The 14,683-nt window shown below is 39.0% G+C and overlaps 1 protein-coding gene across 1 annotated transcript in view; it reads left to right on the top strand.

The window, feature by feature from the left end:
* Positions 1-14,683, top strand: part of XRN1 (5'-3' exoribonuclease 1) — a 143,322-nt gene that overhangs the window by 27,944 nt on the left and 100,695 nt on the right. The window contains exons 14-15 of the mRNA XM_008067302.1: positions 10,300-10,456; positions 12,183-12,302. Of these exons, the coding sequence (XP_008065493.1) occupies positions 10,300-10,456; positions 12,183-12,302 (277 nt within the window). The remainder of the gene's footprint in view (positions 1-10,299; positions 10,457-12,182; positions 12,303-14,683) is intronic.

The following is a 14,683-nucleotide window of genomic DNA, read 5'->3' on the forward strand; positions in this document are numbered from 1 at the left end:
GAATAAAAACAAAAAGTTTTTTCTTTTATAATGGTTCATTCTACTAAAATCTCCTTTAGGGAACTCTTTTCCTTTTATTTCCACTTATGGTAATATGTTTTTAAAAAGCCATGCAACCAAGCTGAAAAGAAATATAAGTAATCTCTTCTTAAATGAGAAGACTTAAAAAGACTTATCTAACAAAGATGTTTCCAGTCCTAGCAGGTGGCCCATAATAGAAAGTCTTTGGTAATCTAAGGATTAAAAATTCTCTATCAAAATGAATCAGATGTGACAAAATCTAAATAATTATTGGATTTGGGTGACTTTTATGTGGGGCTGTTCATTGTACTCTCTTTATATTTTCTGTGTTTGTAAAAAAATTTGTATTGGGAATAATTATTGAGAAATGGACTGTTTGTCTGTTGGGCTAACAGGATGAAGAAGAAAATAATTATTTGCTTTTATTGGAAATAGTAAGAATTTTCCATTTCTCTCATGTTTTCTTTTCTAGCAGATTCCATCTGCCTTTCCAAACCTCTACCAAAACAGAAAAATAAAGAAAAAAATAATAATACAGTAAATAGTAGACTTTAGGTGATGACAAAGCTTTTTTGTTTTGTTTTGTTCAAAACACCTCTGTTATGCTATTTCAGAGTATAACACCATCCAACAATAAAAATCAATGGAAACTAATGTGGCATTAATTATTATTTCACTTACTAGTAGTAGCCTTCGAAATTTTTTTTTACAATCACTAACTTAATTCTCAGAGCCCCTCTGAGGAGCAATCTAATGAAGAATATACCTGACTTGCCATTTTTAAATGGGGTGAATATAGATTATTCCTATCTTACCAGACATAAATACCAGGCACTTAAAAAGCATATTCTCACATAATTCTCACAATTTTTATTTTTATAATTCTTTTCTGATTTAAAGATGTAGGGTACAATTCAGAATTAGGTATACAAATAGTTATTGTACAGGTAAAGTTTGGGCCTCCCTTTGGTCCCCACTTTGCCTGGTTTGAGATCAGGTACTTATTGATGTTGTGTGTGTATCCCCTCTACCCACCGGCGGTATCCCACTACTACCAATCCCTTTCTTTTTTTTTTTTTTGAGTTGGAGTCTCACTCTGTCGCCCAGACAGGAGTGCAGTGGCTGCTCCCAGTCACTGCAGCCTCGACCTGCTGGGCTCCGGTGATCCTTCCGCCTCAGCCTTCCAAGTAGCTGGAACTACAGGCACGCACTACCATGCCCAGCTAATTTTTTATTTATTGTAGAGATGAGGTCTCACCAAGTTGCCCAGGTGGGTCTCGAACCCGCGGCCTCAGGCAATCCACTCACCTCGGCCTCCCAAAGCGCGGGATTACAGGCTGAGCCACTGAGCCCGGCCACCAATCCCTTATAGTATTACAGTAAATGTTCAGGGTCTGCTTATGAGTGAGAACATGTGATACTCAGTTCTTTGTTTCTGTGGGATCACTTAGTATGATAGACTTTAAGTCCATCCAAGTTGCTGCAAAGTTCATATTTTTGTCCTTCTTTATGGCTGCATAATATTCCAACGTGTACGTGTACCACATTTGTTTTATCCAGTCCAGGTTTGATGGGAAGCACAGGTGGTTCCATGTTTTTGCTGTTGTGAATAGTGTTGCGATAAACACGCATGTGCAGGTATCCTTTTGGTAGAATGATTTGAGTTCCTCTGGGTATAGTCCCAGATTGCTGGGTCATATGGAAGATTGATGTCTAGTTCTTTTAGAAATCGCCACACTGTTTTTCAAAGAGGTTGCACTAGTTTGCATTCCACCAACTGTAGAAGCATTCCTTTTTCTCCACATCCTCGCCAGCATCTGTTGTTTTATTAATGATGGCCATTCTTACTGAAGTTAGGTGGTATCTCAATGTGGTTTAGATTTGCATTTCTCTGATGATTAGTGTGGCTGAGCAGTTTTTCATGTGTCTGTTGGCCACCCATGTGTCTTCTTTTGAGAAGTGTCTATTCATGGCTTTTACCCACTTTATAATGGGGCTGTTTGTTTTTTTCTTCTTGGCACATTTGAGTTCCTTACAGATCTGGATGCTAGGCCTTTATCAGGTATACAGTGGGCAGATATTTTTGCCCATTCTGTGGATTGTCTCCCCACTCTCTTGATGGTTTGTTTTGCTTTGCAAAAGCTTTTCAATTTGATGAGGTCCCATTTGTCTATCTTATCTCTTATGGCATTTGCTTTAGGGATTATAATCAGGAATTAGTTGTCCATTTCAATGTGCATAAGAGTATCTCCTGCATTTTCTAAGGTTCCACTTGTCTATCTTGTCTCATAGGGCATGGGCACTTGGTGTTTGATCTGGAATTGGTTGCCAGTTCCAATTTCCATAAGGATGTCTCCTGCATTTTGTAAGGTTTTTATAGTTTGAGGTTTTACATTTAGGTCTTTGAGTTATTTAAAATTGATTTTTATGTATGGTGGTAAGTAGGGGTCCTATTTCAATCTTCTGCATGTGGTCAGCCAGTTTTCCCAGCACCATTTACTGAATAGGTTCTCTGCTCCCTAGTGGTTGTTGGTGGAGGCTTTGTCAAACATGAGTTGGTTGAGAAATTGAGGTTTTTGCCTCCAGAATCTCTATACTGTTCCATTGGTTCATATGCCTATTCTTGTACCAGTAGTAGGCTGTTTTGATTATTGTAGCCTTATAGTAGAGTTTAAAGTCTATAAGTATGCTACTTTCCACTTTGTTTCTTTTGCTGAGGATTGTTTTGGCTTGTGGTCATTTTTGTTTCCATATGAATTTCTTTATTGTTGTTTCTAGGTCTGAGAAGAATGATTTTGGTAATTTAATGGGTATTGCATTGAATCTGCTTTGTGTAGGATGAACATCTTAACAATGTTGATTCTTTCTATCCATGAGCATGGAATATTTTTCCATTTGTTTGTGTCTTCTTGGATTTCTTTGAGCGCACTGTTTTGTAGTTTTCATTGTAAAGGTCTTTCACTTCTCTGGTTAGGACGATGCCAAGATATTTCATTTTTTCTGTGCCTATTGTGAATGGATTTGTGCTTTTTATTTGGTTCTCTGCCTGCTTGTTGTTGGTGTATAAGAATGCAACTGTCTTTCTTTCGCACATTTAATTCATACGCCAAGACTTTGCCAAAGTCCTTTATCAGTGAAAGCAGGATTTTGACAGATTTCCTTGGGTTTGGAGGAATAGGATCATATTGTCAGTAAAGAAGGATAACTTAACTTCTTCTTTTACTACTTGGGTACCCCTGATTTCCTTCTCTTCTCTAATTGCTCTAGCTAGGACTTTCAGCACATATTAAACAAGAGGGGTAAGAGTGGGCAGCCTTGTCTTGTTTTGTTTTTCTGGGGAAATTTTTCCAAGTTTCTGCCCATTTATCAGTATGCTAACTGGGGTTTATCGTAGATGGTGCTTACTATTTTGAGGTATGTTCCTTCTATGCTTAGGGGCTTGAGGGTTTTTATTAAGAAGTGATGCTAGATTTCATCCAAAACTTTTTCTGCATCTAATGATATAATCATGTGGTTCTTGTTGCATCTGTTGATGTATTTAATTACATTTATGAACTTGTGGATGTTGAACAGACCCTGCATCCTGGGTATGAAGCCTACTTCATCATGGTGGATGAATTTTGAGATGTGTTGTTGGATCCGATTTGCTAGAATATTGTTGAAAATGTTTGCATCTATGTTCATTAGGGATATTGGCCTGTAGTTCTCTTTTTTTTGTTGTTGGACCTTTACCTAGATTGTGTGTCAGTTAGCTTCGTAAAATGATTTGGACGAATTCCGTCTTTCCAATTGCCTGGAACAGTTTCAATAGGATTGGTATCAGCTCATCCTTGTAGGTTTTGTAGAATTCCTCTGGAAAGCTGTCCGGTCTAGGGTTGTTTTTTTTTTTTGTAGGTAGTTTTCTTATGACAGAGTCAATTTCCTGGGTTGTTATTGGTCTATTTAGATACCTCAATGTCTTGTTTCAACCTTGGGAGGTTATGTGATGTCAGAAAGTCCTTGGTTTCATTTAGGTTGTCAAGCTTGTTTCCACACAGGTGTGCATGGTAATTTCCGATAATCTTTTGTATTTCTCTGAGGTCAGTTGTGATTTGATCTTTTGTATTTCTTTTTTTTTTTTTTTTTTGAGTCGGAGTCTCACTTTGTCACCCAGACTGGAGTGCAGTAGCCGCTCCCAGCCACCGCAGCCTCGACCTGCTGGGCTCCGACGATCCTTCCACCTTAGCCTTCCGAGTAGCTGGAACTACAGGCGTGTGCTACAGGCGCGTGCTACCACGCCCGGCTCATTTTGATTTTATTGTAGAGATGAGGTCTCGCCAAGTTGCCCAGGCGGGTCTCAAACCCGCGGGCTCAGGCAATCCACTCACCTCAGCCTCCCAAAGGGATTACAGGCTGAGCCACCGAGCCCGGCTCAAAGGAAATGTTTAACGAAAGAGTAGTAAGGGGCCAGGAGCGGTGGCTCACACCAGTAACCCCCGCACTTTGGGAGGCGGAGACAGGAGGACCACATGAGTTCAGGAGTTAGAGACAAGCCAGGGCAACATAGCAAGACCTCATCTGTACAAGCAATTAGCCAGGCATGGTGGCGCACACTTGTAGTCCCTGCTACTCAGAACGCTGAGGTGCCAGGATTGCCTGAGCCCAGAAGGATGAGGCTGCAGTGAGCCATGATCGGCCACTGCACTGCTGCCTGGGTGACATGAGACCCCACCTCAGACAATCCACTCACCTCAGCCTCCCAAAGGCGCGGGATTACAGGCTGAGCCACTGAGTCTGGCTGATCTTTTGTATTTCTGATTGTGTTTATTTGGGCTTTTTCTCTCTTTTTCTTGGTCATTTTGGCTGGGGGGCACGTCCATCAGTCTTGATTATTCTTTCAAAGAACCAGGTTTTTTGTTTTGCTGATTTTTTTCTATATTTTTGTCCTTTATGTTCTGTATTTGTGCTTTTACTTTGGTGATCTGGATTCTTCTGCTAAAGTTAGGGTTTTGGTGGTCTTGTCTTTCCAGCTCCCTTAGGTGATATGTTAGGCCATTAATATGTGATCTTTCCATTTTCTTGATGTATGTTTGTAGCGATATAAATTCCTCTCTTAGAACTGTTTTCATGACATCCCAGAGGTTTTGGTAGGATATTTCTTCATTTTCTTTTTTGAGTTGGAGTCTCACTCCTTTGCCCAGGCTGGAGTGCAGTGGCACACAGGCTCACAGCCACCCCAGTGTCAACCTTCTGGGCTCCAGTGATCCTTCTGCCTCAGCCTTCCAAGTAGCCAGAACTACAGATATGCACTACCATGCCCAGCTATTTTCTGTTTTATTGTAGAGATGAGGTCTCGCCAAGTTGCCCTGGCTGGTCTCAAACCCGTGGGCTCAGGCAATCCACTTGCCTCAGCCTCCCAAAGTGCTGGGATTGCAGGATGAGCCACTGAGTCTGGCCTCATTTTCATTTTAACAGGAATCTTTTAATTTTTTTTTGATTTCTGTGTTGACCCAGTAGTCATTCAGCATCATGGTGTTTGGTGTCCATGTCTTTGTGGGTTTTGCGGGAATTTTATTGGTGTTGATATTTATTTTTATTCCACTGTGGTCTGAGAAGGTGCATGGCAGTATTTCGATCTTATGCAATTTGTTTATGCTTAATTTATGGCTGAGGATCTGATCGATCTTGGAGTATGTTCCATGTGGTGATGAGTAGAATGTATATTCTGTGGTTGGGTGGAGTATTCTGTAGGTATCTATTAAGTCTGTTTGGTCAAGTTGAGGTTCCAGATCTCTTTGTTGATTTTTTTCTTGCCTCAGTTATCTACCTCGGGTTGTTACTGGAGTATTTAAGTCCCTAGCTATAATAGTGTTAGAGTCAGTATCTCTTTTTAGTTTATTTAGTAGTTGCTTTATAAATGATGGTGCTTTTGTAGTGGGTGCATATATGTTTAGGATGGATATTTCTTGTTCATGGATTGAAGCTTTTATCATTATATAGTGTCCTTCCATATCTATTTTAATTTTTGATAACTTAAAGGTTGTTTTGTCTAATATTAAGATCACGACTCCTGCCTTCTTTTGTGATCCATACACCTGGAAAATAAGTTTCCATCCTCTAGTTTTGAGTCTGTTGTGTCCCTTGTGGTGAGATGAGATTCCTCAATGCAGCAAATTATTGGGTCATGGTTTTTTATGCGGTTTGCCATTCAGTTCAAGCTGATTACTGAAATATGATTGTTTATCCTTGTCATGAGATTCATTTTGTGTGTGTGTGAGAGAAAGCAGGATTTATTGAGAGGTTAGAAAAGCTCCCACAGTGGGAGGGGACCCGAGGAAGTTGCCCGTCCTGAGGTTCTTATAAAAAATTTTTTTGTTTTCTTTTAGCTTTTGGATTGATGTGTGTGTGTATTTTCAAGTTTGCAGACTCAGTGTATTCTCTGTTGATTCTGTGTTCTGCAGTTTCTTGGGAAGTACTTGGTCATTCTTTTTTTTTTTTTTCTTTTTTCTGTGCTTAATGCCTTTTTAGCATCTCTTGTAGAGCTGGTCTAGAAGCTGCATATTCTCTTAATGATTGGATGTCTGGGAAGAATTTTACTTCTCCATTGCTGATGAAACTGAGTTTGTCTGGGTAGGAAATTCTTGGTTGAAATTGTTTATCTTTGAGGACTTTGAATATTGGACCCCCAGTCCCTTCTAGCTTGTAGTGTTTCTGCTGATAGTTCTGCTGCTATTCTGATTGGTTTTCCCTGGTAGGTTATCTGACCTTTCTCTCTTGCTGCCTTTAGAATTTTTTCTTTTGTGCCTACTTTGTGTAGGCAAATTACTGTGTGTCTAGGGGTTGGTCTTCTCATTTGATTTCTTGCGGGAATTCTCTGTATCTCTTATGTTTGGATGGTCACATCTCTAGTGAGATAGGAAAAGTTTTCTTGGATCACTTCCTGGAATACTTAATTAAGGTTGTTCTCCATTTCCCTTTCTTCTTCTGGGATACCAATCACGCATAGGTGCAGTCTCTTAATATAATTGCACATCTCTTGGAGGCTGTGTTCTTTCTAAGTTTTCTTTCCATGTTTTCTACAGATGAGTTAATTCCATGTTTTGGTCTTCAGGTTCTGAGATTTTTTCTTCTGCTTGATTAATTCTGCTTTTCATGCTTGTCATCTTGTTATTTATTTCCTGGATGAAATTTTTTATGGCCAAAATCTCTGTTACAAGTTCTTTCAGTGTTGCATCTTGTCTTTCTTGAGTCATATTCATTCTTTCTACTCATTCCCTAATCCCTGTTGTATTCTGGGGCCAGTCGCTGGTGACTTACTATGTTTGGGCTCTGAGGTCTGATTTTTCAAGTGTCTTCTTTTTGTAACACTGGGAATTACCTGTGCTCTTTGGTTGATTTTTCCTCATTTGTGATATATCTCTTTCTTTTCTCTTTAGTTCTGTTATTCCGTGGCAATGGGAGAGACTTTCACTTCTGATGTTTGCTCAGCCCTCTATTCTTCCCTGATCGGGGCTCTGAATTTATTCTATTTTGTAACAGGGATGTGGGTGGGAAGCTTTGCTGTCTCTTGTAGTTTTGAGAGGTGAATAAGGTGGAGGATGGGGAGCTAGGATTCAGAAACTACTTGAAAATCACAGTGTTCACTGCTTGTGGTATGGGTTCCCTGAGACCCACTGCCCACTGCCACTCTATATGATGATACCTCCTGAGTCTAAGATACAGTAACAACAATGAGAAGAACAGAGAACATAAAATGAAATAAGATGGACAAAAATTTAAAAATAAACAATAAACAACAAAGAGCTGAAACCAAAGCAAAAACAATTAAACACACACACACCAAAACTGAAATAACAACAAAGCAAAACAAAACAAACAACAAAAAAAAGGAAAACCAAACACACACACACGCCCAACCCAAAATGAAAAAAGACAAAAAAGAGGAAAAAACAGAAAAGAAAAAAAATTCAAATCGAACCCCCATACATGTATTCACATACATTAAACTAAATAAAGAAAAGAACAAAAAAACAAAAATAAAAAATACTGAAAGATGAACACTCAATCCTTCACTTACACACGTAAACAGAAAACAAAACAGGAAAGAAGAAAGAAAAAACAAGGGTGTGGGGGGAATGTAGATTGAACCTTCATATACACCTTCATGCACAAAGGAAAAATGTAAAAAAATTGAAAACCAACCAAACCAACCTGCCCTCTTGTGGCAGGTTCTGTAATTGTTCCTCTCAGCTGCCCCTCTGCTATCCCCTGTAGAACTTTACCTCATTCACAATCTCCCCAGTGTCCAGCCCAGGGAATAAGTGGAGGGAGGAGTAGAGGTAGGTGGGACATCAGTTCTCCCCTCCTACTTTAGTATGGCCAGGGGTATCCCCTCTGGTGAGGAAGTATGGGATTGTCTCTTCCCCAGGTGCTGGCGGCGGTTCCCCAGCCAGGCTTGACCTGGAGGGGAGGCCTCCTGTTGTGGCTAACATCCAGGGGTTCGTCTCTCTCAGTCATGGGTTAGCCCCAGACTGTCCATTGGTCTCTTTGGAGGTCTTCCTTGTCCTTTTCTGGCCACAACCTTTTTCCCCCGTGGCTGAATCAGGGTAGAGGGTGGGGCACCTGAGACTCAGCATTAGTCCTTTACCTCTGGAGTTTGTGCTTTCAGGATATTCCCTCTGGGTCACCATCAACCCCTGAGTAGTATATCTGCTGGTCACGGAGATCGGGTCTGTCGCTCCATGGTGAGCAAGCCAGAGCACTTTCCTGCCCTGTTTTCAAGGTGATGGCAGGGTGCCTCTTTATTCTTCTCCAGTGGGGCTCTCTCTGCCTCTGGACTCATCCTCACTGTGCTCTCTCGGCAGCCCTTGCTGCCATTATTCGACCAGGCGCTACTGTGATGAGGCAGAGCCTGGAGCCAGCAGCCTCTCCTGGCAACTTCTTCCCGGGAAGAGCTTTATTGAGTTTTAAGAAATGGCACTTAGCTTCTACGCCCCGGGAAGTGCTAGGGACCAAGCAGAGCAGCTGCGCCACCAGCTGCTTCACCAGGAGAGCCCTGGCCACTTGCTCTCAAGTCCCCAGTCAGCCACTCACACACCCACTTACTCATTGACACTTACCCAAAATTTTCCATACACTCACTCACTCACATTGGGACTCGTTTAGTTTAACTGGCTCTGCCACCGTCTTACTGAGAATCCTCACAATTTAAAAAAATAAACAATGTTTTTTCTCTTTTACAAATAAAGAAATTGAAGCTCAGAAAAGCTAAGAAATCTCCCTAAAGAGCATACTCCCATAAATTAAGTCCAAGCCTGTCTGATGCCAAAGTCTGTACATTTCTTATCAGAGCTTTGCAAAAATATGTATGCCTTATAGTTAAAAATAGGAAAGTATTCAACAAAAACAAAAATAATTAGTGTGTGTGATTGATAGATGGATGAATCCTTATCACAAATACAATAATATGCATACTCATTCAAGTTTAAAGATCTTAGAGCTTACCAGTAATGGCCATTTAAACTCAGATTCACGTTTCTCTCTGTCCTTGTGAGCTGATGGGGACACTTATCAGAACATTCAGCAGCTCCTTGCTTGGAGGTTGCAGCCCCAACTAACCACACTGAAACTTTTTTGACTATCTCATTACTTCTGGTTTAAATCTATTGGTTGAAAGATTCACTATCAACATTTTGGGACTAAAAGAGGTACTACATTATATGACTCCTTCAATTACCTGATGCATCCCAGTTTTAGAATTGTGAAACTGCACTCTAAAAATTAAAGTTTAAGCCGGGCTCGGTGGCTCATCCTGTAATCCTGCACCTTGGGAAGCTGAGGTGAGTGGATTGCCTGAGCCTGCGGGTTCGAGACCCGCCTGGGCAACTTGGTGAGACTTCATCTCTACAATAAATCAAAAATTAGCCGGGTGTGGTAGTGCGCACCTGTAGTTCCAGCCACTTGGAAGGCTGAGGCGGAAGGATCGCCGGAGCCCAGCAAGCAAGCTGCGGTGGCCGGGAGTGGCCACTGCACTCCAGTCTGGGTGACAGAGTGAGACTCCAACTCAAAAAAAATAAAATAAAATAAAAATTAAAGTATAATATTTGTTGTGATCACATGACCTAAGTTTTCCAACAGTGCTTTTTCTTATATTCAAATGATAGCATTATGAATGATACTTTACTTTTCTTTGAAATTATTGCTATATGTTGTTTTAAAAAATGGGAAAAAAAGTGTATACTTAATAGTGACCTGTCTCATAAAGTTGCCAGTTATTTAAAACTCAGTTTTGTTTCATAGGTATTATCCTTATCATTATGCACCTTTCCTGTCTGATATTCGTAATATCAGTACAATCAAAATCCATTTTGAACTGGGAAAACCTTTTAAGCCTTTTGAACAACTTCTTGCTGTACTTCCAGCAGCTAGCAAAAATTTACTTCCTACATGCTACCAGGTGGGTTTTTTAACTGAATGTTTTTAATGTCCTTTTTAATATTAGATGCTCCTCCTTCACCTAGAAACAATAGTACCCAAGTTTAATTAATAGTTAAATATATTTATTTTCAGTTTTAAACATAGTACTTCTGTAACAAATCCTTTGAAAAGTAATTCTTGATTTAAAGTTGTTTTAAAAATGCAGACAAACTCCATAGACCATTCAGAGCATAACCTCATTTTTCAGGACCTTTAAATATATCTTCAATTTGTCTCTATACTGAAGGTAAGCTAAAACAGACAAAACCTGAAACCATCTACTTTGTCCAAACATGTACAGATTCATTTCTCTTTTACTGTCTACCATTTAGCATGGGTATGGTTTGTTTTTGTTTTTGTTTTTGTTTCGAGTTGTAGTCTCACTCTGTCGCCCAGACTGGAGTGCAGTGGCCGCTTCCGGCCACCGCAGCCTTGACCTGCTGGGCTCCGGCGATCCTTCCACCTCAGCCTTCCGAGTAGCTGGAATTACAGGCATGTGCTACCACGCCTGGCTGATTTTTTTTTTTAATTTTATTGTAGAGATGAGGTCTCGCCAAGTTGCCCAGGCGCGTCTCGAACCCGCGGGCTCAGGCAGTCCACTTACCTCAGCCTCCCAAAGCACGGGATTACAGGCTGAGCCACCAAGCCCGGCTGGGTATGGTTTTAATAAGTCATTTATCTCAACAATAGTAGTTCCTCAGTATATATTTGGATTTTAAGGATTTTATTTACCAAGTTGTGAAATGAAAGGCTTTTCTTTGGTTAGCATATTTTGCATAACAAGAAGATATTTCAGGAGTGATAGGATTATCAAAATTACACTAAGTGAAATTACACTTAGGTGATTTTGAAGTAAAGCATCATTTAGTCCTTCTAGCGTTCTGAACCTTAACCATGATCCTGGCCTCCCTTTTTTCATAAGTTTCTTTGATACTTGTTTCTTCCTGCCCTCAGATGATTGAGCTTTAATAGTCAACCACTCTGTACCAATATGACCATACCAGTGTTTTATAGCAACATCTGTTTTAACTGCTCAGTGCCTATGCCATACTGGTTATTAACTATTTTGAATATCACTCTGGGAATATGCTGTTTTATTTCTTTAAAAAAATTTTATATCATAATCTTTCATATTCATGTTCTAGAAGACATCCTTATGTTTTCTTTGCCTCTGTTGTAAAATCTCTAATAAAAGCATGTGTTTTTGAACTGTTTCTCTTTGATATTAGTAGTGCAGTGGCTCTTGGATTTTAGGATTTTTTTTTAATTGTCTTGTTTGACAGTGTTTTATTACTTAATATAATCAGTTGATTAGGATATGAAGGTAAATTGTTAATTTGAGGCTAAAAATGGAAGACTATTAGAAGCCTGTGACATTAACTGAAATGAAGTCTGAATAGGAAAATGATTTAGGTGGTGGGTATTACAGGTTGAAAAAATAATAGCAAAATTAATGTTCAGAGTAAAGATGGGTGCTATGTAACTAGATAAATAAAATAAGAAAGTGATTAGTAGCAGTGAAATTAGAAATTTTATAGTTAAAAATAAAAATGTAAGAAATATAACATGTCTAAGATATAAAAATTTAGTTTGCTTTGCTTAGAAATTTTAAGCTGTAATGTGAGGAAATATTATAAATACATTAACAAAAATCTATGTTGATATTAGTTCTTATCTTTCTATTACTTTATTTTACATTTTCACAGCATTTGATGACCAGTGAGGACTCGCCAATTATAGAATATTATCCACCTGATTTCAAAACTGACCTAAATGGGAAACAACAGGAATGGGAAGCTGTGGTATTAATACCTTTTATTGATGAGGTCAGTGCATGAAAAGTTATCATATACACTTTTTTGTTTGTTTTAAGTTGGAATCTCACTCTATTGCCCATACTGGAGTATAGTGGCGTACTCAGTTACCACAGCCTTGACCTGCTGGACTCAGGTGATCCTTCCACCTCAGCCTTCCAAGTAGCTGGAATCTCAAGCGTTCACCCCAATGTCCAGCTAATTTTTTGATTTGTTGTAGTGATGAGATCTCACCAAGTTGCCCAGGCTGGTCTCAAAACCCTGGGATCCGGCAGTCCTTCCATCTCTGCCTCCCAAAGTCCTGGATTGCAGACATGGACACTGCTCCTGGCTATATACACATTCTTAATCAGAGATTACTTTACATAAGTTAATGAATAATAAATTTTAACCACCATGTTTTGTTAATGAGATTTAACTACTGTATTCACTATTAGCATTAAAACCTCTAAGCGTTCTAATTATAATAAGGCTGAAGTGGATTTACTTTTATTAGACAAAATAGTCTTCAGAACAAGGAGTATTGCCAGAGATAAAGAGATAATTTATTTATACTGATAAAAGAGTCAAGTTAGTTCAAGAAGACATAAAAATTCTAAATGTACATGCACCTAATAATAGAGTCTCAAATACATGAAGCGAAAACTGGTAGGAGTAAAGGGAGAAATAGACAAATCCATAATTATATAGTTGGAAATTTTAGCATTTTTCTTGGAAGAATTGATAGCCCAAGAGGAAAGAAAATGCGTAAGAATAAAGAAGACTTAAATAATACTATAAACCCACTCAGTCTCATTAATATTTATGGAACACTACACCCAACAACTGTAGAATACACATTCTTTGGAAGTGAATAAGGAAAGTTCACCAAGATTATTTGTGGAGCTGTAAAACATGTCTCAGTGAATTTAAAGGATTGAAATCTTATAATATTCTCTGATCACATAGCTTTAAGTTAGAAACAGTAACAAAAATATGATAAGTTTCCAAGTACTTTGAAAATAAATAACACACTTCCGAATAACCTATGGATGAAAGAAAAAATTAAAAGGGAAATTAGAAAATACTTTGATCTGACCTGTAATCTCAGCACTTGAGCGTAGGAGTTCAAGACCTACTGGCCAAACAGCGAGACCCTGTCTATACAAATAATACAAAATTGACTGGACATAATGGTGCACATCTATAGTCCTTGCTACTTGGGAGACTGATACAGGAGGATCACTTGAGCCCAGGAATTCAAGGTTACAATGAGCTCCGATTGTGCCACTACACTATGCCTAGGTGACAGAGCAAGACCCTGTCTAAAAAAAGAAAAGAAAAAGAAAATACTTTTGTCTGAGTTGTAACTGAAATACAACATATTATAATGCAACTAAGTTGGGGCTTAAAGGGAAACTTAAGGATCTAGATGCTTATACTAACAGTAAAAAGATTTAAAATAAATGATCTAATCTTCTGCCTTAAAAAGCTAGAGAAAGAAAGAGCAAATTAAATCCGAACTAAGCAGAATGAAGGAAACAGAAGATAGAAGTAGAAATCCCTGAAAAATGAACAAACAATAGAGAAAAATTAATGCAACCAAAAGTTTGTTCTTTAAAATGTTTAGTAAAGTTGATCAATCCTAGCTAGACTGATCAAGAAAGTTAAAAAATGGTGGGAGAGGGGCACAAATAAATTGCTAGTATTGGGAATGAGAGAGGAAACATACTAAAGAGTCTACATATAGTCAGGAATATTATGATCAAACTTTATGTCAACAAATTTAACAACCTAGAAAGAAATGGACACATTATATCACAACTTAGCAAAACTGACAGAAAAATCCTAAATCTTCTAGACTCAAATGTCTTCACTTATGAATTCCAGCAAACATTTAAGAAAGAAATAATGCCAGTCATACACAAACTTTCAAAAAATAGAACAGAGGAAATTACTTCCCAACATTTTTTTTAGAACAGCGTATTCCAGATACCCAAACTAGACAGTGGGATTATAAGAAAAGAAAATTCCTAAGTAATTACTTTAGTAATTATAAAAATCACTAAGAAATTTATCCCTCCTAAAGGTAGACACAAAAACTCTTTTTTTAAAAAATTGGAGTCTGACTCTGTCACCCAGACTGTAGTGCAGTGGCACACTCCTGGTCACTGCAGCCTGATCCTTCCACCGCAGCCTTGAGTAGCTACTTGGGTAGCCAGAGCCACAGGCGCACGCTACCACGCCCGGCTAATTTTTTATTTATTTATTGCAGAGACAAGGTCTCGCCAAGTTGCCCAGGTGGATTTCGAACCCGCAGGCTCAGGAAATCCACTCGCCTCGGCCACCCAAAGTCCTGGGATTACAGGCCGAGCCACCAAGCCCAGTCAATACAAAAACTCTTAAGAAAATAA

The sequence above is a fragment of the Carlito syrichta genome, unplaced genomic scaffold (assembly GCF_000164805.1).
Source record: "Carlito syrichta isolate Samal-C Ts95f unplaced genomic scaffold, Tarsius_syrichta-2.0.1 Scaffold309473, whole genome shotgun sequence".
NCBI classification, from domain to species: Eukaryota; Metazoa; Chordata; class Mammalia; order Primates; family Tarsiidae; genus Carlito; species Carlito syrichta.